The sequence below is a fragment of the Micropterus dolomieu genome, linkage group LG12 (assembly GCF_021292245.1).
Source record: "Micropterus dolomieu isolate WLL.071019.BEF.003 ecotype Adirondacks linkage group LG12, ASM2129224v1, whole genome shotgun sequence".
NCBI lineage: Eukaryota > Metazoa > Chordata > Actinopteri > Centrarchiformes > Centrarchidae > Micropterus > Micropterus dolomieu.
The window spans coordinates 12,121,230-12,135,567 of record NC_060161.1 but is presented as its reverse complement, the minus strand read 5'-3'; the positions used below and the strand labels follow the sequence as shown (position 1 = coordinate 12,135,567).

At 39.1% G+C, this 14,338-nt stretch overlaps 3 protein-coding genes across 5 annotated transcripts; all 3 read left to right on the top strand.

Moving 5' to 3' along the window:
• The first annotated feature begins 1,987 nt into the window (after positions 1-1,987).
• Positions 1,988-3,533, top strand: LOC123980411 (immunoglobulin kappa light chain-like). Its single transcript, XM_046064774.1, has 5 exons — positions 1,988-2,046; positions 2,202-2,903; positions 3,029-3,148; positions 3,234-3,277; positions 3,411-3,533. The coding sequence occupies exons 1-5, from the start codon at positions 1,992-1,994 to the stop codon at positions 3,531-3,533; spliced, it is 1,044 nt and encodes a 347-aa protein (XP_045920730.1). The 5' UTR covers positions 1,988-1,991.
• A 1,689-nt stretch (positions 3,534-5,222) lies between these two features.
• Positions 5,223-6,670, top strand: LOC123980412 (immunoglobulin kappa light chain-like). Its single transcript, XM_046064775.1, has 5 exons — positions 5,223-5,308; positions 5,407-6,102; positions 6,184-6,300; positions 6,379-6,422; positions 6,543-6,670. Exons 1-5 carry the CDS (start codon positions 5,254-5,256, stop codon positions 6,660-6,662), a joined length of 1,032 nt encoding a protein of 343 aa, XP_045920731.1. The 5' UTR covers positions 5,223-5,253; the 3' UTR covers positions 6,663-6,670.
• Positions 6,671-11,454: 4,784 nt separating this feature from the next.
• On the top strand, positions 11,455-13,920 carry LOC123980878 (signal-regulatory protein beta-2-like). Of its 3 annotated transcripts, none has more exons than XM_046065436.1 (6): positions 11,455-11,557; positions 11,645-11,986; positions 12,083-12,424; positions 12,974-13,090; positions 13,179-13,210; positions 13,290-13,920. In XM_046065436.1, exons 1-6 carry the CDS (start codon positions 11,518-11,520, stop codon positions 13,416-13,418), a joined length of 1,002 nt encoding a protein of 333 aa, XP_045921392.1. In that variant the 5' UTR covers positions 11,455-11,517; the 3' UTR covers positions 13,419-13,920. The 3 variants fall into 3 exon arrangements, with proteins under 3 accessions (XP_045921392.1, XP_045921393.1, XP_045921391.1); XM_046065437.1 differs by having other exon boundaries at positions 12,083-12,481; positions 13,334-13,920; XM_046065435.1 differs by having other exon boundaries at positions 12,083-12,481.
• Positions 13,921-14,338: the final 418 nt, after the last annotated feature.

Sequence of the window (14,338 nt, the reverse complement as noted above, 5' to 3'; positions counted from 1 at the left end):
ACACACACACCCGCCCACTGCCGAAGTTGAATTGTCATGAACATTTTGTTCGCGACATGCAGCACAAATCATTGGAAGAGAGACTGATCCTTGCTGTTTGTGAGTTTCCAGAATCTATTACTGTTCACTAAAGAGGACATCAACAGGAGGGAATTCGCATGGCATAGCATCCCTGCACAACTAGATGTAGGCCTATCAGGTAAAGCATTCATTCATTCATTCATTCATTAATTAATGCATTTGCTGCTAAGTTGAGGAAGAGCGAGAATGTGACTCAACAATCCAGCGAGGACAGGATGTCTGGCTTCTCATTAAATATAGGCATAATTACAGATCAGGAGCAGGTGTGGAGAGAATGGACGCCTCACCCAGAGATTAGTCCCGCCCCCAAGGCCACTGCGGAGTTAGGGAAAACAGGGAAAGGAGCAGGGGAAAAGGGGAAAACAAGAACACACAAAAACAAAATGCAACATACACACTTCCCCCTGCACCAAAAGGTCAAAGAAACTTTAAAACACACTCATACCCAAACCAGACAATCATTGTTATGGCAGGGGGGTTGTGACACAATAAAGAACATTAAAATAACAGACTAAAAATCAAATACTTTCATTAAAAAAGAAGGGGATTTATAATGTCAGCAGGGCCTTAGCAATGTGGAGCATATTCAATGTGTTAGGGAATACAAATAAATAGCAAATATATGGGTTGTTACCTGATTGTGAGCGATTTCAAGAGCTTTTAATGTGACTAAGATATCTGTTCCATTTCTGACTATATCATTTCAGTGGGAAACATGGAGCATGGGAGGTTTACATTGCTAAAGCAAGTGTGAAATAAAGACATGTAAATAAACAGAATAATTGTTCTATTGCATAATAACAATAATAATAATCATAAAAATATATGCACACCAATAAATCAGAACTATATAAATGCTGCAACACAACATAAATACAAAGAGTCTCATGTAAAAAGCAGTATTGTAAGCATTATAATATACTGCAAGCAATAATAATATTAACATATGTCAGTGGGATCTTAACCAGGAGGGCTTGTGGTGGATAATTAATAAATTTAGAGGCACAATTCATCTTATTCATATTTTTGAGACTATTGCCCTAATGTTCCACCTTTCTATATCATTCTTTAACTTATCCAAAAGAGGGACTATAGTATTCTTAAATAAGCATTTCCCTTTGTAGGCTGTTGGAATTTATCTGCCTGAAACAGGGCAGTAAGTTGTCAAAGGGAGAGCTTCAGACCTTGTCCAATTGATCTGACATCCTGGGACTGTTGAAAATTTCATCAATGTAAGTCCTATAAAACTTGTCTGTAAAGCCTTCCAGGCCTGGAGCATGCCCACCTTGCAAATTTGCAATGGTCTTTTTAAGTCCTCTATCGTAACAGGCATATTAGGGGGCTTTTTATTGTAGTTTCTAAATATTTCATCACTAGAGGTAGAACCCACCCACCCACCATTTTATTCTCACAATACAACAAGTTGTAGAGTGAAATTGAGTTTTGTAACTCCCTTCTGCTACAAAGCAAACAGTAAACATAATAAAGTTTAAATAATGAAAAATGGTAAGAGATGTAAACTATAATCACTGGAGCAGTGCTGAGGATGAACTAGAGTCTGACGTTACCAATAAAAACTACTATATAGAGTAAAAGAATAAAGTAATAATATGTAGATACATTTATTGGCCATTACAGAAAAAATGGTGACCAAAAATGTTTAAGAAAGGAGGTTAATACTGTAAACTAAATCTAAGTCGAGGAGACTTTATGTTCTTCATATACCTCTCACCAAGTGAGTCTTCTCAAGAGCCAATGTTGACACTATAGGTGGGAGTGAACATGTGATGACGTTTCCTTTATAGGACACAGAGTGTCACTTCAGTGTTGGCCAATCAAACAAAGTCTTGTCTGTGAAGAGTGGGGAAAAGATCAAGATTCTTGTCACTCAAGCCAACAATTTGAACACGATGACATCTCCAAAGGTTGTTTTCTATCTGACATGTTTGTTCTTGGGGAAAATAGGTGAGTTGTGATTTTTTTTTTTCGGCTCAATTTGTATTTTTGAGTGGACAGTCACTCTTAGTGTCATTGCTTCTAATTGTTTTTTCAGTATAATATACTTAAAACACATCACATTACAATAGTTGTACTTTGCTTTATCTCTCCTGTGACTTCAGCTAAGATGACTGATCTGTCCTCATCTGTCCGTCAAGAGGGTGGTTTTGTATCTGCTGATGTTGGTGACAGCGTAACTTTGCGATGTTTCTGTAACGTTAATACGGCAGCAAGATTTTTCTGGTATAAACAAAATCTGGGACAGAAACCAAGACTCATCTCTAGCTCCTACACATTTAATAAAAATGGCACTTTTTATGATGAATTCAAGAACAATCCACGCTTCACACTGGAAACTGAACGTGGTAAAAATCACTTGACGATCTCAGATTTACACATTTCAGACTCAGCTACTTACTACTGCGCAAGTAGCCTTTCACTAACATTTGAGTTTGCAGAGGGCACTACTGTCAGTGTAAAGGGTTCAGGTTTGAAAGTCCCAGCTTTGGTCCTTCAGTCAGCATCTGAGCCCATCCAGCCAGGAGGCTCTGTGACTCTGAACTGTACAGTACACACTGGGACCTGTGATGGAGAACACAGTGTTTACTGGTTCAAAAACTCTGAAGAATCTCATCCAGGACTCATTTACACCCATGGAGGCAGGAACGATCAGTGTGAGAGGAAATCCAACACACAAACACACACCTGTGTTTACAACTTGGCATTGAAGAGCCTGAATCTTTCTCATGCTGGGACCTACTACTGTGCTGTTGCCTCATGTGGACATGTACTGTTTGGAAACGGGACCAAGCTGGACTTTGAGTGTAAGTAACTTTATTTTTACTTTACTTTAGTAACTGAAGTTTATCTGATAATTATTACTCCCTAAATAAATGAAGACAAAGTTAAAAAAGTTCTTTGTAATGCCTTCTGGTGTCTGTCTCTGCAGGTGATAAAGTCTCTCTTGTCTTGGTGTATTTCCTAAGTGGCGGTTTGATATTCACCACCATCCTGAATTTTTTACTGACTTTTTTACTGTACAGTAAGAGAAACAGCTGCCAATGTGGAGGTAAATGCTACTGTATGTATCCACTGTGCATATTAACTGAACACATATGTCATTATAAAGTCACAGCTTTAAAAATCTTTTTCAGAATCTCATGCAAGATTTTCAGCTTCCTCCACAACAAATGCAGAGGTATCATCTGTCTAGATTGACAGTTATATTACAATTTTAATATATATATTCTATCATAACAATTTCTGTTGGATTTGTTTTTATTTATGTTGTGTACAATATTGTGATTTATTGTTTTATATGTAATTGCTAGGGTTACAAAAATGAGGATAATCTCCATTACGCTGCTTTAAGAATAAAAAAGGCCAGCAGAGGAGACAGAAGACAGAGGGACGACACACAAGAAGAGTGTGTGTACTCCAGAGTGAAGCAATAAAGTTAAAAATGTTTCATCTTTGTCTCTGTGTAACAGGACATGACCTTTTACTGTGTCTTTTGTGCGTTAAGTGTCATTTGTAATTTGGCTTTTACAAGAGCAGGAACAGTTTTCTCAACATTATTTTACCTAAAAATGTTTAATGTAATGCTTTACCGTGTAATAAACCATCTAACAAACAAACTGAAGAGGCTCTTCTAATGACAACATATGAAGTACATGATGGATAAAGGTTTGCTGCCTTTGTAAAAAAACCTTACTGGTAAAATCTTCACAACTTATCCGATCACCTTCTACCTTATCATTTAGTGAGCAGTGGAGTCAGCAAAGGAACAGGCCATCATTTATTCTACAACATAGTTGTAACATCGACATACGATGGACGACAGCGCACAACAACCTACAATGATCCAGCAGCGACAAAACAGAACAGCAGGCAATATATCCTGGACTAACAAACAGAGAGGGAATAAACAGGTGCGACATCTCAGGGTTAATCAAGGAAAACAGGAAACAAGCTGGATGCAAACAATAGACACAGACAACTTCAAACTAAAACAGGAAACCGGGCAAACAGACAGGACCAACGTACTGAACTCAAGAAAAAACAAGAACAAGTACAAGACTGAAACCCGACAAAACCCATAAGCATAAGAAACCTGATTCAGACAAGCAGACAGATAAAACTGACAGACATGTTGATCAACCCTTAAAACAAGGACTTAACAAACAGCCGACATAGACCATACCCATGAAAACAGAGTGAAACAAGAATGAAAACACAGCACACAGAGAAGACAAGGCCAAAATTATACAAACACACACCGACTCAGAACAGGATCGTGACATAAATACAACATAACAGTGCAGGAGCCTCATTACAGAAACATAATAAGTCTAAAATTATATCTTATCTCAGATTAGAATGACATTTATTATTTTTGGCATTACCAAAACATGTTTCCTAACTGCATTAAGGGAAAAATCCTATCTTATCTTAGGATAATAATTTAGCTATTACAGAACAGTCCCATCTGCAGAATGTCCAATGTTAAGAATCCTATGTTAGGATGGCATGGACCCTGTCCTGTAACTGCCATGAATGGCAGCAAGAACACAGTGCAGGACTATAGAGTAAACAATTGTAGAATTGTTTTGTATGTAAGTTCAGTACAGTAGTAGTGAACCAATCAGTAAAATATTCATGGAGTTGCAATTGATAAATAGATAATATAATATGGTGTAGTAATAATAATAGTAATAATTATGTCCCATGCATAAGGACCATCTAAAAGTTTGTCATTGTGGTGTTTAAGTTGCGCTGTGGTTTTCAGTTAAGGGGGCCTCACATAGTTCTAAGACAGGTCTGGTAGGACGTGACTTCAAACGGAATTTGCTTCAGGTAAAAAAGGTTCATGAAATGAACAGTTTTACCTCTCATCATCACTGAGTCATTTATCAGATTATTTCCAAGTGTAACTGAAGAAATCTCACAAGTCTCACATAAACAACCCCCTTTAAAGTGAGCCCAGCCCATCACCCAGACCAGTGTGAGTACATGTTGTTACAGAGGTGAGGATGTCTGTGGTTTTGGTATATGTGACCATGTTGCCTTAATAGGACATTAGGTACCTCCTGTTTGCCAGTCAAACGCAGTCTTGTCTGTGATCAGTGGAAAAAACATCAAGGTTATTTTAAACAACAAAAGACTCTGAAGACGATGACGCCTCCGATAATCGTATTTTGTTTGTCATCTTTGTTCGTCGAAATAATTGGTGAGTTTTTGCTCCTTATTGTTTTCCTGTGGGTTCATAGTACAAAACGCTCAAATTAAACTTACTGTGCATTTGCTTTGTTTCTCATTTAATTTCAGCTCAGACACCTGAACTGAGAAGTGTTCATCAGGAGAGTGGTTTTATATCAGCTTATGTTGGTGATGAGGTTACTTTGCGATGTTTCTATGAAGATGATGCTACAAGGCTTTACTGGTTTAAACAATTTCTGGGACAGAAACCAAAGCTCATCTCTAGTTTTTATAAGTACGAAATAACTGGAACTTTTCATGATGAATTCAAGAATAATCCACGCTTCACACTGGATACTAAAATGGATAAAAATCACTTAAAGATCTCAGATTTACACGTATCAGACTCAGCTACTTACTACTGTGCAAGTGTCCATGCATTTATGTTTGAGTTTGCGGAGGGCACTACTGTCAATGTAAAGGGTTCAGGTTTGACCGTCCCAGCTTCGGTCCATCAGTCAGCATCTGAGACCATCCAGCCAGGAGGCTCTGTGACTCTGAACTGTACAGTACACACTGGGACCTGTGATGGAGAACACAGTGTTTACTGGTTCAAAAACTATGAAGAATCTCATCCAGGACTCATTTACACCCATGGAGGCAGGAACGATCAGTGTGAGAGGAATTCCAGCACACAAACACACACCTGTGTCTACAATTTGCCATTGAAGAGTCTGAATCTTTCTCATGCTGGGACCTACTACTGTGCTGTTGCCTCATGTGGACACATACTGTTTGGAAATGGGACCAAGCTGGACATTGAAGGCAAGTAACTTTCCAGTAGCAGTTGTTTCAGCTGATATATATTTACGATTCTTCCCTAATCAAACAAACATCTCTCTGCAGAGGTGGACCCTCTTGTCTTGGTGTATTTCTGGAATGGAGCTTTATTCACCATCCTGAGTGTTTTCTTGGCTTTCTTAGTTTGCATGATGAACAAGAGAAACAGCCGCCTTTGTACAGGTTAGTGGTACTGTTTGTATCTATAGCATGTATTCGTTGAACATAGCATGGTAGTTAGGTTTTCTTTCTGTTTTTCAGAGTCTCAACCAAGACTTTCAGATTCCTCCAAAACAAATAAAAAGGTATTATCTTTTTTCAGCTACTGTATCGCCACTCAAACACATTTTTACAGAACAACGCTTGTTGTGCATGCTCTTTTTGTTGTGCCACTTTGTGAAGTTTTTATTGTTTCTCATGTCCAGGGTAACCAAAATGGAGACAGCCTCCATTTCGTTGCTCTAACGGAGATAAAGATCAGCAGATCAAGAAAGGCGAGAGACGACACCTGGAGTGAATGTGTGTACTTCAGTGTAAAGCAGTAGAGCAGGACATTTATCTCCGTCTCTGTATAATCAGACATGAACACTTTAGTGTCTCTCTTAAAGTTTGATTTTGCTGGGGTGGCTCACCTGGTGGGGCCCACATCATGTGTTGCAGTGGCCCGGTTTCGAGTCCGCCCCAAGACCAATGCTGCATGTTATCCTCTCTCTCTCTCACTGTGAGTGGGCAATCTCATATAGCAGAAAATGTCAAGAAAAGTTTATTTTTGCTTAATAGGATATTTTTTTGTAAATATCATTTTACCTCGCTGTAATCTCATTAAACAAGCATTTTCAAAGACAAAGTGTGAAGTGCAATAATTTCCACTATCTAGCCAATAGGTTCCAAAAGAGTTTAGTTCTTCTGGTGCCACCCGCTACAGTACTGAGGGCTTCCACAATTAGAAAGTGCTAAACTTAAGTCACAGTGGAAGCTTTCTTCATTGTCTTTCCCATATAGAGTACACATATCAGTATTTGTAGTATGGTGACTGTGTGTCACACTCCTTTTATATAAATCTGTTTATCCATGTGGCCGGTTGAAAGTCTATCGATGGTTTTGTAAGGTTTGGTCATGTTAACAGCTGTTTTCACTTCTTTGTCATTGTGTTTTCATGCAGAACGTGTCCAAAAAGTGTAAGAAGTATTTGTATAGTATACAAGATTAAATAAATACATATAATTCTATTACGACGTGTGTTCAGCTACTGCAACACTTTGAACTTGAGAATGTGTGTTCAAACCACAAACTTTATCAGCAAGTGTGGTGAGGAAACTAGATTGAGCATAATGGGTGTTCTTCACAAAAACTAGGTTGTATGAAAACCAGTTAAAACCACATGTGAAACACAATTGGACTGCTCTGGAAGCGCCTCAGATTGTTCTCAGTAAGAGTCTGGTGGGGAGTCACAATTGCTTAAGATTACAGGGAGGCATTACACAGAACAGGAGGCTTCAACAGTATATTAACCTGTGACAAGTCTGTATGTTAATCAAGTGGAAATCTACTAATGTTAGTGCAAAATACCTGTTCTGCCTCTACACATCATTAAATTCATAACCACAGAGGTGGTGCAGCTGATGAACCAATCAGCCCTGACAGATGTCTGTTAAGTCTGCTGTTTCTGGTGCTTCGGTCAGTCAGAACTGCTAAAGCAGACAATCTGATTGTGAATGATTTCCTACTCTGGTGTTTGTGGAAGTGACAAATCTTTTATTTAGACCAGAGGACGGAAAATACATTGGCTTGACAACATGTGGCCAGATACTGTTTACGAAGGGGACCAAGCTGGACTTTGAGGATAAGTAACTTTTAGTAGAAGTTCTCTCAGCTGATAAATAGTTATGGTTACTCCTTTATCAAACATAAAATAAACACAGAGTAAAGCTGCTTTGTAATGCCATAATTGTCGCTTTGGGAAAAACTGTCAAATGAAAGTAAGTGTCTGGATTTGCAGATAATATGCTCATCAGTTGACATACAGTATACGTTAATAGGTCACATGGTACACGTCAATCCTGGATCTTTGGCACCCAGTTATACTGGCTTTCTTGGAGTGCATGATCATTAAGAGAACTTGCAGCCACTGTGCAGGTATCTGCTACTGTCTTATGCAGGATTTTCAGCTTCCTCCACAGCCAATGCTGTTCAGATGTGATTTACTGTTTCCCATGTCCAGGGTTGCCAGGATGAAGATAATGTCCAGCACGCTGATGGATGGGAGAACAAGATCACAGAGACAGAGAGAGGACACCTGGGTTGAATGTGTGTACTTTAGTGAAAAGCAGTAGAGTTCAATTCAATTCAATTTTATTTATATGGTGGCAATTAACAACAACAGTTATTTCATAGCGCGTTTCATATAGAGCAGGTCGAGACTGTACTCAGAAATAGAGTTGAACACGTTTCATCCAAGGAAGGTTTGAAGTCAATAGCAACTGGACTTGGTTGAAGATACTTGAGGACGTCCCTCTCCTCCAACAGACTTCTTCAGTTCTGACTGGTAGGGAAACTCATCTATTTAACCTCTGTCGGGGTTATTTGTCAAGATGATCCAAACCGCTGGTTTGTTAGTGCTTCTGGCTGTTTTAACGACAGTCGTTACAACACTGAAGTCACCCCGAGATCGTTGGCATCTAAACCTGAGGCCAAAAGAGTATGTTTGTTTAGTTTCCTGGGAAGTGATGAAAGGATATCAGTGTAAGTAATATAGCCACATACAAGTGGTGGAGCAGACTGCCTACCCTGTTAATCGACGTCATCTCAACCGAGGTGTAAATGGTCGAGTGCCTGACATTTCAGTGAGAAGTCAGGGCAGTGCAGGTGTTAATGGTCAGGCCAAGCCCATATCGGTCCAGCGGCCTTCTCAGGGGTGTCCCTGAGTCTGTCACTAGGTGATGTGGTGGTCGGGGCTTTAGCCGGCCTGTGTACGACCGGGAGAGTCCAGTAGAGGGCGTGTGAGATAGAACGAAGGTTATGATATGGTAACCCTAGTTCTATAAGCACAGGCGGAGCCCTCTACCGATGAGCCCTGGCGCTCTGACACCGTCTGCTGAAAAGGCGGTCGGATGCTGAGGCAGTAGGGACACTGCTATTTATATATATATGCATGTATCGGTAGCGACGTCCTATTGGTCGGCTACGTGCACGATAAAATTTCAGTGGACAAATGCATGCGTGTGATTGGAGGAGGTAGTACCCATAAAATCCAGTAGAGGGCTCTGCCTGTGCTTACAGAACTAGGGTTACCATATCGTAACCTTCGTTATCTGCTAGTGTAGTAAAAACAAGCAAATTCTTAAAATTAAGGTAAAATAATATCCTTAAAATATGGTTTAGAAAGGATACAATGCACTGTGTGAAATCAGTAAACTGAGGAATTATTGTTCCACTTATTTTGACAGCTCTGTGGTTTCCAGGTGAGGGGGCCTCAGATTTTTCTCTGAGAGGAAGTGCCTTCACCTTCTGAATTAGGAAATACTGTGTATAACGTTTATTAAATCATGTAAAATCATCTCTTCTATTGCAAGAGGGAGTCCAGCAGGTAAAAGATAAAAACAAACTGCCACACAACAAAAAGACAAATACACACACATCCTGAGAGACAAAGGCACATAAAGAACCATAGAGAATCAGAGACATCACTTAATAGATTTGACATAAAAACTGCCAGTGGGATTAAACATTCAAGTTTTCAAATGTTCTATTAATTCTATTCATAGAGTATGAAGTGGTGGAAGGCAGTCTTCCCAAGTTCAGTGTGCATAAGATCAGTAGAGTGAAAAAGTCCGGAAATCTGGTCTGGTGTTAATTTGGTTTTAAATTTAAGGGCCCAGCACAGAACCTGGTGGTACCTCCTTATTTATCCCAAAGGTGGCTGTTCTGAGACAACTACAGATTGTCTATGACAAACATGCATGAAACCAAACATCCAAACCAAGATGATATAGTTTAAGTTAAATGCTAGACAATGCTGTGATTGCACCAGACACTTTCAGAAGTGTCAGAGAAGCACTTCTCTGCTCTGCCTCGCTTAAAATACGCGCCTGGTTTATTTTTGACAGAAGCCGCGTCAAGCTGCACAGAGCAGATCGAGCCAGGCAGTTCAGCTGCTCTGTGATTTCAAGGTAAGAGCGCCTCAGATTGTTCTCAGAAACGGTCTGGGAGGAAGTCACATTTACTTAAGATTACAGGGAGGCATTACAGAGGACAGGAGGCGTAATACAGTATATTAACCTGTGATACATGTCTGAGAGATCTTCAAAAAGTTAAAGCCATTTTGGTACAAAAACCCTTTTTGTTTCCTTGGACAGTGCTTCATTGCTGAGCTGCAGAGGAAGAAAAACAAAACAGATTCACTTGCTGACTGTGGTTTCTTTACACCTGCAAGTGCACTGAATACTACATCATTACTGAAATGCCAAAACAAAAGTGCTGTGCTGACATTAATCAGAACTTTAGGGGAATATGAAGATACTGAGACATATCATCCACAGTGCAGACCTGTCCACTCCTCCTTTAATGTTTGACACACCTTCACAGGAAGAGGTTGACATTTAGGGAACATTTTTATTAACTTAGCACAAAGAGTGGAAACAGGAATAAACAGCTAACCAGTCTCCCAAAGGTAAAAATCTGCCTACCAGCACCTCTAAAGCTCACTAATTAACATGTAACAGTCAAATCATGGTTTATGGTGGGTTAAGTACCTAACCAAGAATTATGTATTGACAAGAGAGCAAATTACCGTATTTCCCTAAATTTCATTCTTTTCCTTTAAGCAGACTTGCAAAGAGTCAGTTCACACAAATCAGGAAACTGGCCATGTAGAAAGTTTTATTTGTTGTGGTCTTAGAATTTAGTTAATGATGCTCACAGAATTTAAACAAATCTACTTTCTACTGAAGACAGTTTCTATTGTGGAATATACAGAGTGAATTTTTGCTGTAGTTCCCCGCTTTGCTCACCTCATCCAAGTACCACAGTACAGCTGCTGTTAGATATTTTGGCTTTGTTACCCATACACACGTTTTCTTTCTTACCATCCTTTTAAATGTTGACACACTTTCATATGTGTCTTCCATTCTTCTGGAAAGTATGCATGTGGTTTACCTGCGTGTTGCCATTTAATGTCAAAGAGCTGAAGATTTGATGTCAAAACAGGTCATGATGAAGGTTTTGTTATTGCTTCACTGTGAACCAGCCAATCCTGTTCTGCAGGGTGAGGACGATGAACCAATCAGACCTGACAGATGTGGCCGAAAGTAGGCCAAGTGGTGAATCTGTTAAGTCTGCCGCAGTCTTAGTAGGTCAGAACTGTTGTGGAGAAGAAGCAGGATCAGAGAAGCAGCCAAAAAGATGGTGTCCTTTGTGAATGTTATCCTGCTCTGGTCTTTGTGTGAGTAACGAAGAATCCACTTGTGGAATCTTTTCATGTCATCTTCACACTCAAACATGGTGATTATATCCTGTCTGTATATTTCAGGTGTGGCACAGCATAGTGACATCTCTCAGCCGGTTCCTTTCCAAACAGTGAAGCTTGGAGACTCAGCTACTATTGAGTGTCACATAAGGAGTGAGATGGGAAAAAGAGTGTGGTACAAGACTACAGGGAAAAAACTGCAGCTTGTGGTAGAAATAAACTCCAGCTATAATGTGAGTGTATTTAGTGCTGAATTTCATCACCGTTATTCAGTAAGATTTGACAAATTCATCAGTAATCTGAGCATATCTGTAACAACATGGGAGGACGTTGGAACATACTTCTGTGGAGTAATGCACTTTGACAGCATCAAGTTTGGACCAGGAACCTTTTTAATGCTGAAAGGTATTCATTTCCAGGATTTTACCCTAATTGCATATTCATTTCAGCTGTGTTTAAACAGAATTCTAATGATCAGACTTGTTTGATTTCTTTCCGAAGGTGCAAAGATGATCAGCGACTCTGTCGTCCAGCAGCCAGAGTCTCAGTCAGTCCAGCCAGGAGACTCTGTGACTCTCAGCTGTTCTGTTCACACTGGCCACTGTGCAGCAGAACACGTTAGTGTCATGTGGCTGAAAACCTCAGATCATTCTGCTCCAGAAATGATTTACTCCTCTGGAAATAAGAATGACATCTGCCAGAGGATTGAGAGCGGAGAAACTACCTGTGTGTCCAACCTTCTCATGAGGAACCTCAGCTCTGATGATGCTGGAGCCTACTGCTGTGTTGTGACTTTGTGTGGACAGATACTGTTTGGAAATGGGACCAGGATTAATATTCACAGTAAGACAGAAACTGTCACTGTAAAATACTTCCAATTCCTAGTAAATCATATAAATGGTAAATACAGAGAAGTGTTGATTCAACCATACATTTGTGGAGTTGACAGTGCTTTGAGCCTCACAAACAAGTTGCCATTCACTTTTACTGTATATAACCCTGTCGCCAGACAAAAATGTTGTCTACAAATCTTTTAGTTGATTGGCAGAAAATAATGTTAGGCTCTGTAAAATTGAGATTAAAGTTTGTCACTATATCCTGACATTTTATAGGCGAAATGATTAATTGAGAATATAATCATCAGAATGATAAAAAAAATGTTATTTGCAGCCCTAAAGCCAACGTTTTTGCATTCTGGTGAAGAATAAGAAACTAAAATACTTAACTGTTAACTCAACACTATTTGCATGGCAAGACATGATAAAACTGATTGGTCCAGTCAGTTGTGACATCGGAATTAGACATCGTTTAAATGGAGGACATTGCAATCGTAGGTTTTATATACAAATCTAAATGACTCACCATTTCTTTACTCTTTTCTGTAAAACGCAGACACCAAGCCACCTGAACAGAGTCCAACCGTTATCGCACTGACGCTGTCAAACATCATTCTTGGGACTGTGACAGTCTTTCTTATATGGACACTTTGCAAGAGGAAAGATTCCACAGGTATTTAAAATTGTTATATTGGTTGGCTGAAGAATCAGATCCTCATTCAGTTGATTTCTGCACTAACTGGAACTGACTGTTTCTTCAGAGGCAACTGATGGATGTTCAGAAGGCAATCAGGTAAGAGTTTAATTTGATGTGTAAGCAGTTTTCTATGTCCAGCGTTTAGAATAATTCTTTTAATGTCCATTTCTCACAGACTAGTGATGCAGTTATCTATGAAGATTTGTGTTCTGTTCCCAGAAGCCTCCCAGCCAGTCAAACCTCAGTGAGATCCAGTGAAGACTCTGTAGTTTATTCTGACATCAAATACTGTCCGCAGAACTGAGTTGGGTGATCTGGGGAATGCAGATAAACCAGGTAGAATGAAGAATGCCTTGCTACTAAACAAATATATATCTATCTATATATGTTTAGTGGTATAACAACTTTAAAATATGAGATTTAGCTTTGTCATGTATGAAGAAGTCAGCCACTGGAGCTTAGCTCTCCCTGATTAAAACTGTACTCAGCAACTTCACATCTTTTCAGCATGAATGGTATATTTAAATACTGTTGAATGTGCTACAGACTGAGCTACTGCCACCCCAATATCATGCCGCTGATTCTGAACAAAGCAATGGTTTACTGTTTTAGATGCTTTTTATTTAATTGAATTCTTAAATTTAATTTCAGTACTAACGACTATGGAAATACTAAATTGCTGAGTAAACATTTATTGTTGGGTATGTGTGTGCTGCAACAAATAACTGAATGACCTGCTGAATCTGAATAATGCTTTTGTTGATTATTATTGTCATTTTTCTGTGGTTGGTCTAGTTTGAAGCCTTTGGGCCAATTCTGGCATGTCAGTTGTAACCACTGTATTTAGGAGTTTTTATGGATTAAATTTTAAATGAAATTATATATATTTAGAAGCTGCTAGCAGCCTTTATATTAACAATCAATAAAGAAGTTTAATCAATCAAGCAGTCTTGAATGACTGTGGCTGCTGCATTAAGACGGCTGCTGGATAAAGTTATTTAAAGTATGTTTGTAGTTGTAAAAGTCAGATGTAGATAAAATACAGAATAAACCTAAGCTCCTATAATCGGCTAAAATCATTCTACAGAAAAATGGACAGTGAATGTCAGAGACCTGCTACTCTTACACTAGCTATATATACACAAGCTATATTTTCTCACCCTTGTGGTATCTGTTTTCTGTTTAATGTGCCAAACGTTTGTGATGTCTACCTCTGAACATTCT

Excerpts from the sequence above, each read along its gene's own strand:
- LOC123980411 (XM_046064774.1), top strand. The coding sequence starts at position 1,992 with ATGACATCTCCAAAGGTTGTTTTCTATCTGACATGTTTGTTCTTGGGG. Across the intron at positions 2,047-2,201 it reads TTTGTTCTTGGGGAAAATAG|CTAAGATGACTGATCTGTCC; the intron begins GTGAGTTGTGAT and ends CTGTGACTTCAG. Across the intron at positions 2,904-3,028 it reads GACCAAGCTGGACTTTGAGT|GTGATAAAGTCTCTCTTGTC; the intron begins GTAAGTAACTTT and ends CTGTCTCTGCAG.
- LOC123980412 (XM_046064775.1), top strand. The coding sequence starts at position 5,254 with ATGACGCCTCCGATAATCGTATTTTGTTTGTCATCTTTGTTCGTCGAA. Across the intron at positions 6,103-6,183 it reads GACCAAGCTGGACATTGAAG|AGGTGGACCCTCTTGTCTTG; the intron begins GCAAGTAACTTT and ends ATCTCTCTGCAG. Across the intron at positions 6,423-6,542 it reads CCTCCAAAACAAATAAAAAG|GGTAACCAAAATGGAGACAG; the intron begins GTATTATCTTTT and ends TCTCATGTCCAG.
- LOC123980878 (XM_046065435.1), top strand. The coding sequence starts at position 11,518 with ATGGTGTCCTTTGTGAATGTTATCCTGCTCTGGTCTTTGT. Across the intron at positions 11,558-11,644 it reads TATCCTGCTCTGGTCTTTGT|GTGTGGCACAGCATAGTGAC; the intron begins GTGAGTAACGAA and ends TGTATATTTCAG. Across the intron at positions 13,091-13,178 it reads CAAGAGGAAAGATTCCACAG|AGGCAACTGATGGATGTTCA; the intron begins GTATTTAAAATT and ends CTGTTTCTTCAG.